This window comes from Coturnix japonica, chromosome 2, assembly GCF_001577835.2.
Source record: "Coturnix japonica isolate 7356 chromosome 2, Coturnix japonica 2.1, whole genome shotgun sequence".
NCBI lineage: Eukaryota > Metazoa > Chordata > Aves > Galliformes > Phasianidae > Coturnix > Coturnix japonica.
The window spans coordinates 111,201,247-111,218,940 of record NC_029517.1 but is presented as its reverse complement, the minus strand read 5'-3'; the positions used below and the strand labels follow the sequence as shown (position 1 = coordinate 111,218,940).

Sequence of the window (17,694 nt, the reverse complement as noted above, 5' to 3'; positions counted from 1 at the left end):
CACCCTTGCTGCCTTCAAAGCTCTCCTTAATCTCCTCATACTCACAGTTAACAGCTCAATCTACAACCCCAGTGCCCTTGCCACCCCCCTTCTTAAGCTTTTTGTTTTCCTTGTACTCCTACATTTCCATTTTTTTTTTCTGACTCTGGCAGTGCCACTGTGTTCTTGATTCATCCATTACCTCAGACAGTCCCTTAGGCACTGCAAAACAGTCCACAAAAAGGCTGCTGGAGTATATCTGGAACTGAGTAAATCAGTTCTGGGCCCAGTTTAGTCTACATTTTACTAATTATTAATAAATATACTATGGAACCACCTGCATGAGAAAGTCAAATTACACTTTTTTTTTCTAGAGGTTACTTAGTCTGCAAGTTCAAAAGAGCATCCTTTAGAGATGTAACTCTGAAGGATGAGGCTGATCTTAGCTTCATTTACAGAACCCAAAGAGTTCCTTCACAAAACGTGACTGGGAAACCATCTCACCATTTAAAAAACCCTGAGATTGTATGTCCCAATTTTTCACCATCATAAATTTCATGAATGATATAGCCTACTCAAAGCCCTAATATATACAACTTAGTTGTTTTCATAAAATAACCTACCTATCTTCTAATTCATGGGATATATATTACAGAACTGACTGGAGAAAAAGAAGTAGAAAGATATTCATAATATTGTGTTCTCATATTTTCATGCATCAGGAAATTGCCGTTTTCACCCAAAGGTAGGAGACACAGGGTACTCCATCAAAACCCTGTCCTGCATAGTCAACAATGTTATGACTTGTATTCCTGTTCAGAATAGAATCATTTCTCAGATATAGAATACTTACTGTTTCTGTTTAGATATTTACTTAAGATACGAGATAAATAAACCTTTGTGAATTAAACCTGCCTCTAGGAGAAAGCAGAATCAAACAGCACGTCCTTGTCCCTACAGCTAACACTGTGTTGGGTACTGGTGGTCAAACAAGAAGCTATGGTTTGAGTTGTCTTTGAATGACCTAGCTGAGAAAAAATACATTTAATCAAGCATTTATATATATATATATATATATATATATATTTCAAACGTAAGAACCACCACAGGCTGATTGTAATTCTGAGTAATTAGAATTATACATAAGATAACCTATGTCAAAATCAGAATTGTATATGTGCAGCATAGAAAGTATTAACTAACTCATCTGAATCCTTTCACAATATGGCTGCAAATGAGAAGCAAAAAACATGAACATTACAGTGCAACACACATGGAAATTTCCCAGCCAACAGACTGCCTATCTGAAGGAAGAATGCAGGGTACAGAGACAGTCTAGAAGCACATCCCCTGTCACATGAGTAAGTTCAGCAATACCCCCTGTCCTAGAAAAGAGTAGCAAATAATTCACTCATGGCACAGACACTGCAGCACTTTGTATTTCCAGAGCTGAATCTAAATTACCATCCAGATTAATGGTTTTAAATACAGATTGAACTTCCCCAGCATAAAATCAACTTGTGAAGGAGTTGATTCATGTGATATTACAAGAAAGCCAGAGACAGAAAAAGGTGATCTCACTAGAAGAATTGATGTGGATCTCTCAGCCCCATACCATGTTTAAGATGTTATTTCCTTGCAGTCATATAAAACATTTTCAGTACTCTGGAAATCCAAGTTAAAAGTCTGAAAATCCATCCATCATCAATTTATTACAGTGGACACTGAAAAGTCCTTCTTTAAAGTTTTCTTATTTTTTCATGCTCCCATAAGTGGAAAAAAAAAGCCATGCAAAACAAAAATCCTTAAGCATATGTATTTATTAACACTGGGTTTTCAAATGCAGAGATGATGTTATTTCAACTACAGGTTTACAATCCTGCTATATTGCTCCTGAGGCCAAAACAAAAGAGAAAGAACACCTGGGTCTACTGCCTTTTGATCAGAAGAGTCAAACTGCATTCAGATATTTATGCACAAATCTCATTAACAGCAGAATCAATTATATTTGCATATGAACAAAATAATTGCCTCAAAAAAGCACTGAAAAAGTTAAGAACTTTTACTATTTTAACAATCTTTTAACAGAAAAGCTATTAGCATACATGCAGAAAAAATATATATTTAGAATACTAAGATGAAGTTCTCAAAATAAATGTCACTTTGGCTGTTATAATGTTGAAATACAAACTAGTCTTAATATGGACAACCAGTTGTGACACAAATAGAAATAGCTCTTCATCAATTCCATAGTTTTATCTAAGTATCATTTAGTGAATACAGTTTTCAGAACAGACCTCTGTTACACCTGTCCTTTGCTTTATCAAGTTAAAAGCTGACTTTGAAATCAATGGTAACGAAGTAATTCACTGTTCTTACATATTTAATATGAATATCAAATATCAACAGTGCTTTCATTTATTGATATGCATAACTGGTGCAGCTCAGAGCAGAACACAATCTGAAAGCAATTACTGAAGAATACAGTTTTATTTTGAAAACAATTACTTCTCTTAACTGCAATCTCTTTAGTTTGTAATAAGGCAAGCACCAAGAGACGCGGGCAATGGGAAATGCTTTTATATTCATTAGTAACATTTTCTTTATTCCTTCATACTAACAACAAAAGCTAATGCTAAAGCAGTTATGAAGAGCCAAACAGACTTTTTATTTCCATTTTAATAATAGGACTTTCAAATGTAAATTTTATCCTCTGAAATTCCCATTTCACATCTCAAAGTTTCAGCTTCCAAACCTATACCTGGAGTCCTGTGCAACAGAGGATCCAAAGCTGGACCATCTCCTAGTTCTAGGTATCACCTCACTGAAGGGCAACAAACCCGAGCCAGGTCCTAAAGGAATGATGCGCTCACCATCCTGAAATATCGAGGCTGAGTTGGGCGCCAGTTATCAACCAGGGGGAGATCGGGTTCATTCTCAGCATTCTTTGATAAGCTACGAAGCTTCGCCATCTGCAGGAGAGCAAAATCAAAGTGTAGTCATGGAAATCCCTTGGGATCAAATCCATAAGCCCAGTAGTTAAACAAAGAGAATGGTCCAGATCCAGAAGCATGGGATAAAGCTTCCTTCAAACTTTGAGGATGTTCTTCACCCTGTCACCACAATAACTGCACTCACCTTGTTTTCCTACCAGTAATATTCTTTGAAATAAGAGACAAAAAACGGGTCATGTGTGAACAGCATTGTGAGAAATTAAGTGCCATCATGTATGCATTGTCTACAGAACTGAGAACAGCTACAGAAATAGTAGGAAGTCCTCAGAATATGGTTCAGAATATCCTCAGAAATGGCTCTGGGCAGCCTAGTCTGGTGGCTGGTGACCCTGCACATGGGCGTGGGCTTGAAAGTAGATGATCAATGTGGTCCTTTTCAACCCAGGCCATTCTATGATTCTATGAATACGTGACTAGAACAGCCTAACAAACTTCTACTATTAGCCTATGTCCTAATAAACTTCTACTTACTTTCACCCCACCTTAATGTCTGATTGTTTACCAGCAACTAGAATTGGAAAGTGTTAAAGGGTGTAAAGACTAAATGATATACTAATTCATCACTTCTGTGGTGAGTCTGTAGCAAAGGATATACATCCTGCTGCTGAGATAAATACATTATTAGTTAAACCTGGATAATGACCTGGTCAAGATGTCAGATGGACTGTAAACAGGGTCTGCAGCTTCACTTTCTGGTCTGCCTTTCTTTCTTGCTTTTTTTTTTAATATCAAGCTGTATTCTTCTTGAGAGATGCCATAAAAATTCTGCTCATATTCTTCAAAAACACATCATTCTCTTCTGCTGCTGCTCTCTGATCTTCAAAAACCCACACCCACTCACAGATACATTACGTTCATTTGTTGTCACTGCCACGTATGACACTAAGACAGAAAGCATATCAGCTGTGATTCACACACTTGACATTTCCCTTTCCCTGGCTTACTTTGAAGAGGACGCACATATTTTTCCTTATGTACACCTGAAAATGTATCCCCACGCACTTCACAAGTTAAATTTCCTTACAACTAGCTTCAGCACGCTGATGTATCTACCTTCTATAGAACAGAGTTCAAGCCTAATTGAAGCAGAACATCTGTCTGGGCTGTAAATCCACATTCACCACGATCCTATTCATTCTAGATTATGGGTTGAGCCAGCTCACAGATCTCAACATTGTCCTTCACTGCACAGCTTAGAAAAAGTGTGAGCAATGACAGAATCACATTTATACTCAATATGCATCAGGTAGATTATTCATCTGAAACTAAGTTTCTTATTTCAAATGAAAAGTAATTTGTATGGGATCAGTAGGACATGAAAATAGTTCATCAGTTTTGTTAACACTGAAAAAGTAATATTAGAGAAGAGACTAGTGGTTTTCATTTCATTTTCATTCCAAAAACATTTTGGAAGATGCTTTTGGAAAATAATATACCAATTGAGTAAATATATATATATAGTTCCAATCCTCTGCTATGGGCAGGGTCACCATTCATTAGATCAAGTTGCCCAGGGTTCCACCCAACCTGGCCTTGAATGTCTCCAGCTACATAAGGCAAATGAGTCTGCAATTGAATAGAGGAATTCCAAAGTTAAATCCTACCCTTTAATGAAACTAAACCTGAACACCCAGGTTGCCCATATTACATCTATCACAAAGATTTCTGATTTTTCCGGCAGAGTACTGATTCTCAGTGACTGAACTTATGCTTGTGGCTAATATGCTACTACTGGCTGGCTGCAAAAAACATCCAAATGATCCACATGCACTTAAAATAAATAATAAATAAATACTGCAATGGAAGCATACTTTCCAGGATTAGAAATAATTGGTAACATGATTGTGTTTTTATGAATACATTATATGGACTGCAGACACTCTGGAGTAAGAGTCTGTTGTACTTGTATATGGCACCATGTACAAATGGATAAATTTGCCGGTAAAAAGTTATCTCAGGAAGAAGCCTATGTCCAATCTCTGTATTGAAACACCCTTTTTACCTTAAATACTCTTTTCTTCTGCAGCAGGACCAGTTACAGATCTGCCTGTATATCTCCCGAGACTCACTAACTTCAGATAAGCTGAAAAAAGACTACAGCCCAAACAGATCAGTGACCAAAAAGTCTTCTGATAGAGCTGGATCAATGACATGATTAGCCATTCCTTGCCAAACTCATTTTAAATTAGAGATGCTCAGTAATGACTACATCTTCCCCAACAAAACTTGTAGGAGGCATTACTTTCAGATTGACCTACAAAGTTACAAAAGCATTCAGTTCTTCACTGTACTTTTAATCATGGAACTTCTCACAGCATCCAGTAAGCAGCTTCACTACCAAAAGAATCAGAGCAGCTTACAGAATGCAACTAAAATGAAGTAAAATATTATTTGAAGTTTACCTGGTCAGAACTGACTATGATAGGCTCTCGAAGAACAATCCAAGTGATGCACTCTTCACAAGGTGGGGTAGTGAAAGAACCATGGTATGTCCAGTAGTCATGGGATTTAGGGAAAAGAATTGAAGGATCAAAGTTTGGAAAAGGAGCTTCTTTTCCCTTTAAAAAACAGTAACAACAAAAACAAACAGATTACACACCAACAAAAAAAACCAAACCTTTTCAACAGCTCTAGTCAAGATTAGGTAAAGAGTCAAGCCTGGCTTAAAAAAACAGCATGACTCTTATCAATTAAAAACACGTGCATGGTCTGAAAAAAGCACTCATCTAAATAACACAATCACAGAATCATAGAGTTGACAAGGCTAGAGAACATCTTAATCATCAAGTCCAGCCATTAACCTGACCTACCACGATCCACCACTTGACTTCGTCCCTTTGTGCCATGTCCATACATTTCAAATAATGATACAGTGCAAAGGTAGCTGGACTGAATAACTCTCACAGATGGAGAATGACACAACTCCATGATAATATTTTTTCAACTTGACCTAACTCATGTAAAGCAGCATTCAGTACCAAAGTGTCTCACTCCTTTCTGCTCTCTTCTTTCTGGCCTGCTTTCTCATGGCAATTCTGCTTGTGTTTTGAATCGGGATGGGTCACTATACAATGAAGTATGACATACTTTACATTTTTAATATTTGTGTTGATAACAAAGAAGAGAGCCTAGCAAATGTATATTAACGGAGAGATTCTTATCACATGAAGTTTTCTGAGACACAGATGTCTAGTTAGTGGCACTCCTAGAGAACCATTAAGCAGACTATCTCAAGGCAGAGTGAAGTATTTTCCAAAGGTGCCCTTTCCTCCTAGCTGTCTACCTCAGGATTAATACATGTCTAGTTTTAGGACAGTGAAGCTTGGTGAAATGATTTTCATTTTAACAAAGTGTTGCAAGGTCCATTAAAGTCAATAAAGGCTCTTATGAGAGCAGGAAAAAAACCAACTTTTCTTGCTAAGGAAAGTTACCCTTGATTTTATTCACAAGTATACTCTGGCAATGTTGCAAAGTTGATGTTTTTTTTAATCTTGAGAATTCCCAGCAATCTTATTAAAACAGCCCAGCACTGTTACCTTTGTTTTGATAGCATTTATTTCTTCAAGAATTCTTTTCATCTCTGGTTTGGGTGTTTTCCCTACCTGTAAAGAAGAAACAATGAGCAATCCAAAAAGTTCTGCTTGTCAGTTTTCTTCTTTTTAATATTCTTTAAATGTGCATCCAAACATAAATCAACTATTAAATTATTATGTGTCGACCAAACCTATAACTCCTACCAGATAAGTAAGATACATCTTCTGTCTATACCTTCTGTCTGTACCCTAGTAGGTAATGTGATTCAAATGAGGAAATGACATCAGTATAGAAGCTCAGCAGTGCAGATAATTTTGCAATGCAGTAATTCCTTTTGACATTGTAGGCAAAGAACTCTTCAGATTCAAGTATAGACTTAGGAAAAGTTTCACACTAGTGTGAAATTGAGACATGATCATATCTACTGTTGACAGCTGCTGATCTCAGAAAGATGTTGATCTTTTTTATCTCTGGTGTATATTAATCAAACAAGAAATAGCAAAAGCCTGTATTTCAAGCTAAGACTTCATGCCTCTAGAAGGATTTATTTTTTTCTTTTTAAGGATGAGTTACATGTATAGTCTATGAGTTAGTTTTGCCTGGGAAAAAGTTCACAAATAGCCTAGGAGCAATACCTGTCCTTGAAATCAGCCGATGACTAGCACCACAAACATCTGACTGCTTATGGTCCAAGGGCCACTACTGACACTGTGTCCCCAAAGCAGGGGAAAATACATCTGGATTTACAGCTTCCACCAGCCACATAGTGACACTATAGCTGCTGGGACAAAGTACTGGATACCATTTGAAATAACATGACTCATACTCTGTAACTTGAAAAGCATGCACTACTGAAAGTCAAGCCCTTCAGTGTGATATGAACTCTAGAAAATATATTCAGAAGGTTTTGTTTTTTTTAACCCTGCTAGAATAGAAACCCCTAGAGTAGCTGTACAAAGGAGGAACAAGAGCTCCTACTTACTTGCAAGAAAATGGCCAAAACAGCTATACCATCTGTTCTTCTCACAGCATCAAGGTAATTACTGTATTTTGGATTCCAGTGTAATAAATGTAACTGAAAATAAAGAGATAAAAAGAGATCTATTACTGAGTTGTAAGCCATTAGAGGCTGCATATAGAGTTCTTCATGTATATGACAAATTTTGGGGCCACAGAAATTTAGACACCAGTTGAAATATGAATTATACCAAACACACTATCATTTAGAATATTATTTTTATTAAAAATAATCTACAAACATATATAAACAGCAAGGAATATCAGAAGTCTCATCTTGAAGCTAAAGAAAAGATATTTAAGTAGGCAAGCAGAATATATATGTACATCAGAAATTATCTACTTGTACATGATTCATTTTATTTTTTTTTCACAAATTACTGCAATTTTAGCAAAGATTTCATAAGAATATATGCTCTATTATTAATCTACAGTTCTTATCTTCTCACCCTCAAGGCAGAAAATCAAAGTAACATATATTTTTATTTCCATGTCCACGATTCTTTGCTTTCACTAGGATGCTAATCTTTCAGAATAGTGTATTACTAAGTTTGCTTTGCTTCTCAGTAATCTTGATGCCCTATTTTTCAAGCCACAATGGCTTGAAAACATGGAAAATTTTGTTTCACACAATCTTTTTCTTTTCTTGTGTTATAAGAGTTACTTTAGCTCACAATCATAATTATTTTAACTCACAATCATTAAGAATCCATGGAAGAAGAAAAGATAATGCTAAGATAAAACATAAAGAAAAGATAAATTAAGTTTGACCTATTAAGTTTGACCTGCCTGAAAAGCAGACAAATCATAATTCTTGCCCAGTCCCCCAAATGATAATGAGAAATATTACTTTATAGCCTATTTTAAAGCAAGAAGTGGTGGCACTTACCTCTCCTGCATATCTCTCTCCATTCACAACATGCTCAGAACCATGGTCATCAGATGAACCCCAATGAAAGTGAAGCTGACGCAGCCGGTAGACTCCCTTAAGTGGCCCACCTCTCAACACTGTAATTGACAGTCTGCATCAGCATTAGATTCAGATAGATATACTTCAACTTACTTTTAAGAAATGTATAGAATTCTAAAAATATTTACATACTATCACCATATGGAGGCCCTCTGGGAACAGAGTGCCACCTACACTTTGGAATTTGCAAGAGCACTTCAGGCAACCATTTTCAGCCACAAGCACTTACAGGCACCAAGTGCCTAGGCTTTCATTACAGACAATTGAAATCATTGTTTTAATTCCACTGCATAAATGTGAGCAAGCTGAGATATGCTAAAGGTGTCTGCACAGGGCTGGCAGATGTGGTACGAGATCTGAAGGAGAACTGTACACTTCTAAAGCAGCACCTGGAGAAAATCAATAGACATTACGTCATCAAAACCAGCACAAGATACCTATCGTTTAGGTAACTGAAATAGGCTTCTAATCAGAACAACTGAACTGCTAAAGTAATTCTGCTTGCTTTAAGCAAACACTCGGCAGATGATGACCTGACGTTCTCTCTAGACTCCATTGATTCATTGTGACTCCACCTCCAGTGAATAAGATGTGAGTTTCGATACATAGCTCACCTACATTTAAAAGCCCACATAAGACACCTAAGCTTAAGTGCCTTAATGTCCTTCTAAATATTTACTCATGTCAAAGCTCACAAAAATATCCATGAAACTCCATAGACTGTGTCTGGTACTGCAGACAAAAAATAGCTAAGAAAACATTGATGCTGCTTCTGTTATAATGGCCTCTTCTCCTGGCTATAGTAACAGTAAATGAGCCAGAAAAGCAATCACAGAGAATGCAAGCTATTGTCCTGAAGAAAATTTCAGCCTGTGACAAGCAACAGTCTGTATTCTAAATAATCTCACCATTTACACAGTAATGGAAGCAGTGAGTTTCAAAATAACTCATGCTAATTAGGGAACAACTTCTCTACATTCATAAAATATTAATTAACATTCAACTTTCATTTGTATTATTTGGAGATAAATTAATAAGTGTTCCATTCAGCAGTTCACAGGAAGAGGCTTTTATAAGCTAAATATCCTTAAGTCTGGAAAGATAAGGAATAAATTCTATGGTCACCTCAAGTAATAAAGAACTGAGAACATAAGGAATACATTTTATTGAATATTAAGAGCATGCTGTTACTCTCCACAGATGACTTTTACGTGTTCCACAGACATGCAGTACCGTGACTAATGCTGATACAGATACGGTAACAGTAGTAGCTAATAAGGCCATCAATTCTCCATTAAAATAGATCTGTAAGACCAAATAATCCAGTTTAAGACCAAAATGTGTCATTATTTACACAGATGGGCCATCAGCAGACATTTTTGATCGGGTATTGTGTGAAGCTCTGCATTACCTCATGCCAACACATTACTCTTCACTCCTTTATAAATAGACTAATTTTTACTTAGGACATTTTGAGCAGACAGAATGATGCAAAGATAGTGATACCTATAAATCAACATTTGTCCACAAACAAAAAGGGTTGGTTTTTTTTCTGTTTTATTCCAAGTGAATTGGCCAAGAAGGCCAATGGCACTCTGCTGCTGAGGCTGCACCTGGAGTACTGTGTTCAGTTTTGGGCACTACAGGAATGACACTGAGGCCCTGGAGCATGCCCAGAGAAGGGCAATAAAGGTATGAAGGGTCTGGAGCACAAGTCCTACGGGGAATGGCTGAGGGAACAGTTGTTATTTAGTCTGGAGAAGTGGAGGCTCAGGGGAAACCTTATTGCTCTTTACAACGATATGAAAGGAGGTTGTGGTGTGGTGGGGGGTTGAATAACATAGGGAGCACCAAACAGACTCATGTAGCCAGTTGTGTTTATAAACAGGACAAGAACTAACTGCTCTTACAAGGTTCACCATCCTCACATGCTGCCAAATCCATAAAGCAGATTCCACAGTGAAATGAAATTAGTAAGGTATTACCGCAAGACAATTGAAGGCCATAGCCTCAGAAGGCCCTTAGCTGTTCAAGCATTTATAGCTTCAACAGTTATGCAGAAGTCCAAAGTCAACAGAAACTCAATTCCTAAATCCCCTGAACCCAAGCCCTGCACTGCTCATTAACACTAAATAACTTCATGAAGACACCACAAATGATAAATGTGCTAAGCACCAAAGGAAGAATTTATCTTTGCAGCCTTTGGCGGTATGCAGTATACCATCCAGTGGTATGCAGCATAGCTACTGGGGTACACAAGCATTGGAATTAAGCCGTGTTATTTCTGTAACACCTACTGACTTCTTGTATCACTTCAGTACCCAGGAATCAACCAAATCTACAGCATGCACAGATACACTTGCCAGTTAAATTTACTGGGTTTCTTCTTCATTGTAAAACAAGTCAACAAATATGTTTCTTCATCAGAAGCTGATAATCAAAAACTTATTTTATTTTTAACAGAGATAAATGAGATTTCCCACAAGGTGGTACTCTTAGAAATGGTGACCACAAGTGCTAGTTATGCTAAAGAAGAAAGATAAGCAACAAGCTCTCACTATTTACAGTAACAGTCTGCCTTTGATAAGAAAACAAGAGATTCTGCCAAAAGCATCAAGGCAGCCTTATAAAAAGTGTCTCTGCACAGTGGTACTCCAAGTCCTTAAATGTCATTCATCAGAATCTCATTAAAAGGATAAGCAGGAATCCACTTTGGCCAGTGAACCTCCACAGAGTATATTAAAGAGACAACAAAAGTGCCATTTCACATCACCTTAGCCTATCTTTCTCCAGCTGCTGGGGCTGTGTTCCAGAAAAAGACTTAAAAATCTTTACTGCTTATTTAGTGATTGAGCATTTGACCTATCCCACTGTCCACAGAAATGACAAATAAAGCTACAGTAATTAGTGCTAATTAAGTTAGAGGCTAAAGAACTCATGCAACATCATGACAATGCTCCTTCCAGTTGGATGGTATCAGGATGCTCCTCTGGTGCGAATATTTTTGGGAACTCTAAAAGCAAAAAGACTCTACTAGTAGAAATAACACTGCAGTGCTATTTCAAAACAAAACAACTACTGCTGGATTTAGAAGAATACCTGACTTGACATTGCAGCCAAGAAATGTGGCAGTGCCATGTACCTGATGAACAGATAGACTGCCAAAGTACCCCAGAGTGCAGGGTTTTCTTGTAGCCACCAAAAGGTGGCACAACCACCTTCTTCAACATAGGTATGGCAAGAAAGACAACTGAGTCCATGGTAACCCATTAACTTTCAGAGACAAGCATCAGAGATACAACATAGCTCCTAAAGCAAGTATCTGTCAGAAATGTCTTCAGTTATAAAGCTGATTCTTGAAGTAAACCAAATTTATAAACCCCAAGAATAGGTCCAAAGATAAAGCAGTTAAGGCCCTCTGCAACAGAAAATGTTAATTACACTGGGCTGCACTTTTTCCAGAAAGTTCTCTCCAATAATGTAACAAACTGTCCTAATGGTGAATATTAAAAGTTTTCCTGATAGAGAAAATACAATGAAAGTATGACTCCGAGAGGTCATTTGCAATTTACTTAGCAATTAGGGGAGGTATAGGTCTATTTTATCCACCACTAATGAAAATCTAGATTAAGTACAGACCACAAGTACGACTGCTCTACCCAAAAAAGTTACAGAAATAAAAGAAGCCCTTAATTTTCTGGCTAACTAAGAAATATTTCAGATAGACAGAATGACAGGTAGATAGAATGGTTTTGTTCCAAGGGAACGAAATATTTAATTTGTTATGATTGTTATTATATAGTTTTATAGTATGCAGCAGGTGGTTTCTTTACAGAGAAAATAAGTTACTGTACATATCAAAAGAAACTTAAAACTTGCTCAAGTCGGTAGGAGCATGCACAGTGGAATTCGTCCTGCAATTAGCACTATATTAGAAAAGGAACACCACCCACAGACTGCAGATAATGGTATAACAAAAGGGCCATAACAGTAAACACTGACTGTTTCTTGCCTTCAAAGACTTCAAAAATACACCTACTTTTCTTCCAATGAGTCACTTTTTATTTCTGAGATCAGAACACAGCAGTTACTGAGTAGTTTATCTGAAAAAAAAATTCAGCATATTCCAAACCTTTCTGCTCTTTCTAGCTGCAGTGTATGTATTGCTGTACCTGTACATTCCCCATCACACACAACTTGAGTAATCGTAACACTGACATTAATGCAAGAGATGCAACGGTTGATATATTTGATGCTGTTCCAACATGCAATGAAGTTGGTTAAAAAAAAAAGCCAGCAATAGTCACAGAGATCCTCACATATGCCACAACAATATACCGTTACTAATGTGCAGTGCCATCTGACTTTAAGAATAATATTTTAAATAAATAACAGTAAATATTCCCACTTTGCTACAAAGTTAATCAAAGACTTCACTTCTGAGTTGTGATAACATATTGACTAGTTCTCCTCACATAATACATTTTATACTCAGTTTATGTGAAATCCAAGTCATTGAAAATCCAACTTTAATGCATGTAGATATTAAAGACCAACAAATTTATTAGCCAAATTTCTCCTATGATTTATTGCAGTCAATCTTAATTATATATTAAGCTTCATTTGCCACTACAGTATAATTAAAGTGTAAGTCTGTGCACTGCAGTAGACAGACTTCCAATATTTTACTAAAATGGCCTTTTTTTCCTTACCAACTCATGTGCTATAAATAACACAATTCTGTTGAACTCAATAAAAGAAGAAAGAGAAAGGTATGCATTTGATTTTTCCCTTTTATCTCAGTACTAATGCAATTTCATACTTCTTTAATGTAATGTTTTTTCCTTTGAAATACAGCCAACAGCATCAACATGAAACTGCAGTGGTTATGCCAACAAGTTAAATACTTCTAGCACCTGTTGAAGAGAACAGACATAACTCTTCTAAATACATGGCCCCACTAGCTCTTAAAAGGTATGCATTATATACTGAGCATACACTTCATCTTAATCTGAGTAATAAGATTAAAGATTTTGGACATCAGAACATTCTGGACATTGAAGATGAAGTGTTGGAATTTCTCAGCCTTCTAGTTAAGATTAAATCTCATGAATGCTAAGGGGCATTTTAACTAATTAAAGTTATAAGGTGGCAACATCTGATCAATTTCTTCATTTATCAGAAATCATATAAGCATAGTTTGCGAATATTGTGACAGTTACAGATGTTCTTCTGGGCATCTCAGATAGCCTAATATGGAATTCAGTCCTCACAGTCCCCTGTGTCCCTAGGAAGCAACACAGCAGCACCGGCCTTTGCAATTGCAGACATTTATCCTTCACCTGTCCTGCATCGAGCTTTTCTACAGTTCTCTTAATTCCCTGGGATTTTACCTATAGACTTCAAAAGTAGTTTCACATCTTTCCTGTCAGATGTGTGGGACACTGGAGGCACAGGTTCTACATAAGGACCTTCTGACAGCTATGAACACTCAGAGTACTCACCCAATTTGAGAAATATATGCTAATATATAGCAGCAGCTCAAGCTGAAAACAAGACTAACCTGATCTATCAAAAGAATCATCAAACACAACTCTGCAGGTTTTCCCATTATTGAGGATGGTCTTAGCTGCACCAGGATCATAACTAGCAAACCAGGGCAGCAGGGAGCTGTCATAGTGCACTTCTTTGTTATTGATCTCAATGGGGGACTGATGGCGTCCTTTGGCAGTAGGGTAATTTTTGTGCCACTGATCTGGTCCTAGAAAAATAAATAAATAAATAAAATCAGAGAAACATTATGAAAACCGCTTCCAGCTAGGTAAGAATCACATTGTTTCACAAGGAATGGAAGGTTGGCATTGCTGAGCTACATCAGCTTAAGTACTAATAAGTGGATTACTAACAGCAGGCTGTTAGTCATGAGCTGTCAAGAGCAGCACTGTTGCAAGCATTTATACCATTCTAGCTGCAACATTACTGCACATTATTCATAAGAACCCAAACTCACGTCACAAACTGCCTTTTTTTTCTTCTTACTAGGAGCCAGACAACACACCAAGTGAAAACCAGAGGTGGATTTGGACCAAAGTCCAGCAGCGCCCAGAAACATGATAGGATACACCCATTGACCCCACCATGACAACACATAGTCAACATGAGACAGACAAAGCCCTCGGCAGTCAGTGGCGGGCAGCATGCTGGGGACGCATGGGCCCCCCTCTCTCTCACCGTCGTCGCCGTCGTAGCTCCACGGGTAATAGTTGGGGTTGATCATGGCGCCGCTCTGCCCCTCGGCGCCCCTCAGCAGCTCCGGCGGGACAGCGGCTGGGCATCACGGCGGCTTTTTATACGCTCCCACCAACTCCATGCCCTTCCCCGCCGACAGGAGCAGCGTCGCCCCAAGAGCCGGGGGCGGGCAAAGCCGCGATCCCTCGCCCCGCCCGCCCTGGCTCCGTCCGGCGACGCGTGGGAAGGCTGGCGTCCCTCCTCAGCCGTCCTGAGGGGAACGGGGATGGAACCGCTGCTCAGTGCTGGGAAGGCCACCCCAGCCTGCCCCAGAGACAGGGGGATGTAGAAGGGTGTGAAGCAGCTCCAAGCTGTCAAAGAGGGCAGCCCAAATACCTTCTGAGATTGGGACAGCTTCAGGCTGGAGCTGGAGCCTCTATCAGCTCAGTTCTCCCTCTTGAGCAGGCGCTGTGGTTCAGCAGTGTGCAGCAGTATAGGCCTGCCCTGATGCTCTGCCACCACGTTTCTCCAAGCTTGCTTGGCTCTTTATGGCTGTTTCTGGAAAGCCTGTTCTCTGTGAGACTGCATCAGGATAGATCAGACTCGGAGTCCCCTGAGCTGTGTTTTCCCTACCTGTATGTATTACGGCACAGATTTAAAGGTCAGCTGAGGGTGAGGCACCACATCCAACAGCCCCTGTGTGCAAACAGCTATCACAGATTCACACCCATCCCCATAAAATTTCCACATATACAGCTGGAATCCAACATGGCTCCCCAGCATGCTGCCTGCCAGTGTTAACATAAACAGCATCTCAGTGAAGTTAGTTGTCCCTGGCCTTCATAAAGGGACTGCCGTCCTACTGCAAGGGTTCTTAGTGCACATCCTGCCTGCTTCAAACAAAACCTTAATTGTCAAATTAAGTACAAGATCTGTTTGTTTTGCTTCGGCTCTAGTTCTCTTTTCATTTAGCAGGGCGTTAATGCATCAAACTGCACTTAAAATTGTGAGCATACTTAGCATGCATACTCTCCTTAGGTGACTTACGTGTGATACACAGAACTCAAATGGCTTCTAAGAAATATTCAGTGTTCTGGCACAACAGGAATTATTAAGAGTTAGATAAGATAGACACTAACACCAGTGTTGTAAAGTGAACCAAAGGACTAATGAGGCAGCAGAAAAGACATTGCACTGAAAGGGGAACTATTGTGGTATAAGCTTTAGTTGGCATTCTATATTTAAAAAAAAAAAAATAATAATAGTAATGAAGGGGAAATTACATCTTTCTGTACTTATACTTCAGACTGGTATACATCAAGAAATGAAAAGAGTGACTGAAGCTGATAAATCAGCCAATAAACAGATACGGATACATGGGTAGCCAAGAAACAGAGGCAAGATAACTTGGAGGCACCCAAAGTAGTCTATTAGCTTTTTACTAGGAAGGTGGGGACATGAACACTGTACACGGGATCTGTGTATTTATGCCCTACAGAACACATACTATTTCCCACTTCCTCCTTCTGTTACTCCTGTTTCACCATCTTCTCACTGCTTTGCCCCACAGAGAAATCTCCAGGTCAGGGCATCTTCTGGTGACTCAGAGTATACTTGCCCATCTTCCAGATGGAACTATGTTGTGAACGTAACCACAGCTCATATGAAGTAGCCAAGGGCTATGAAGAGAACCCTGAAATAGTTATAAGAACTTCTATTTCCAGTCCAGCATTCAATTACCGGAGACTTATTTCTCTTCACGTTTTCCAGTTTGTCAGTGTATTTTTGTTAAAACAGCTTTATGTTGTTTCTTACAGCCAAATTAGAAGTAAGTCAGGGAAACCACAATGAGAAGATGCTTGGGAAGGAGAAAAAGAAAATAAATGGAGTTCTGTTGTATGTGTACAGGCTAATGCATTGAAGCTAATTTACTCCTGTACTCTACAGAAACCTTAAATACATTGACCTTAGCAGCAGAAAATCTCTTTTTCTGCTGAAAGAAAGCTATTAAAAGTCTTTGCTGGGCTTTTTTATTGCTGGACATGGCCTAAGTTGTCTGCACACTGCAGACAAGAGAAGCGTTATAAGTAAATGTACAAATGGCATTGAAAACAAAAGTGACAATTAAATTTAGTCTAAAATGGAGGCTGAAACGTATTTTCATAGAGCAAAATGGCATTCAGTATTGGACAGTTACATATCCCAGTCTGCTACAAACCAGGTTTCATTATGCACATTGAAGTCTCCAGTGCAGAGATATTAGATTCAATGAAATACTGTCTCAGGCACCATGGCAATAACTGCTTTTAAAGTGGTAAGAGTTACAGGAGAAGAAAACCCAAATATATCAACATATTCTCTATGTGATCTGCATGGCACTCTCTATGGCAAAAGAAGAAAAAAATGTTTTCCCCCAAAATATGCTTTATTCACATGCACGTTAATAGACTCTATTACATCCTAGGATTATTATTGTTGCTATTTACTCTTAATGTTTAGCAGTAACAGTCAGAGGACATATCATGCCATGTATCTCACAAATACATAATAAGGCCCTCTTTAAAGGCCCGAAAGACAGGTGGAAAGAGGCAGGCAGTCAGTAAGAGCAGCTCAGAATTACAAAGCAATTTAATGACACTATGATACAGGATTCCAAGATTCCTGATGATTTATCCAAGGCACAGATCACTAGAAATTTGAGTTAAAAACAAAACACTGTTTTTCTAATTTCTTGCTGAGATACAGAAATTTATTTCAAGGCAGAATGCAAGTCACAATTTGGTGGGTCCTGTCCTTGTGCAGGAACTAGTAAATATAGTAAATACTTTAGATAATGGCAACGAGATAAAGCAAACAGATTTGATTTCTGATTTAAAATCCATTTAAATAGAGCTGAGTTCAAAGATAAAAAGCAGACGTGAGGTTAAGAAGTCACCAAACAACATCAATCCT

At 38.3% G+C, this 17,694-nt stretch overlaps 1 protein-coding gene across 1 annotated transcript; it reads right to left on the bottom strand.

The window, feature by feature from the left end:
• Window positions 1-1,781: 1,781 nt before the first annotated feature.
• Window positions 1,782-14,969, bottom strand: LOC107310337 (carbonic anhydrase 3-like). The gene is made up of 7 exons (XM_015855893.2): window positions 14,746-14,969; window positions 14,078-14,275; window positions 8,434-8,552; window positions 7,510-7,602; window positions 6,530-6,595; window positions 5,396-5,551; window positions 1,782-2,951 (listed from the first exon to the last, which is right to left on the bottom strand). Exons 1-7 carry the CDS (start codon window positions 14,789-14,791, stop codon window positions 2,832-2,834), a joined length of 798 nt encoding a protein of 265 aa, XP_015711379.1. The 5' UTR covers window positions 14,792-14,969; the 3' UTR covers window positions 1,782-2,831.
• Window positions 14,970-17,694: the final 2,725 nt, after the last annotated feature.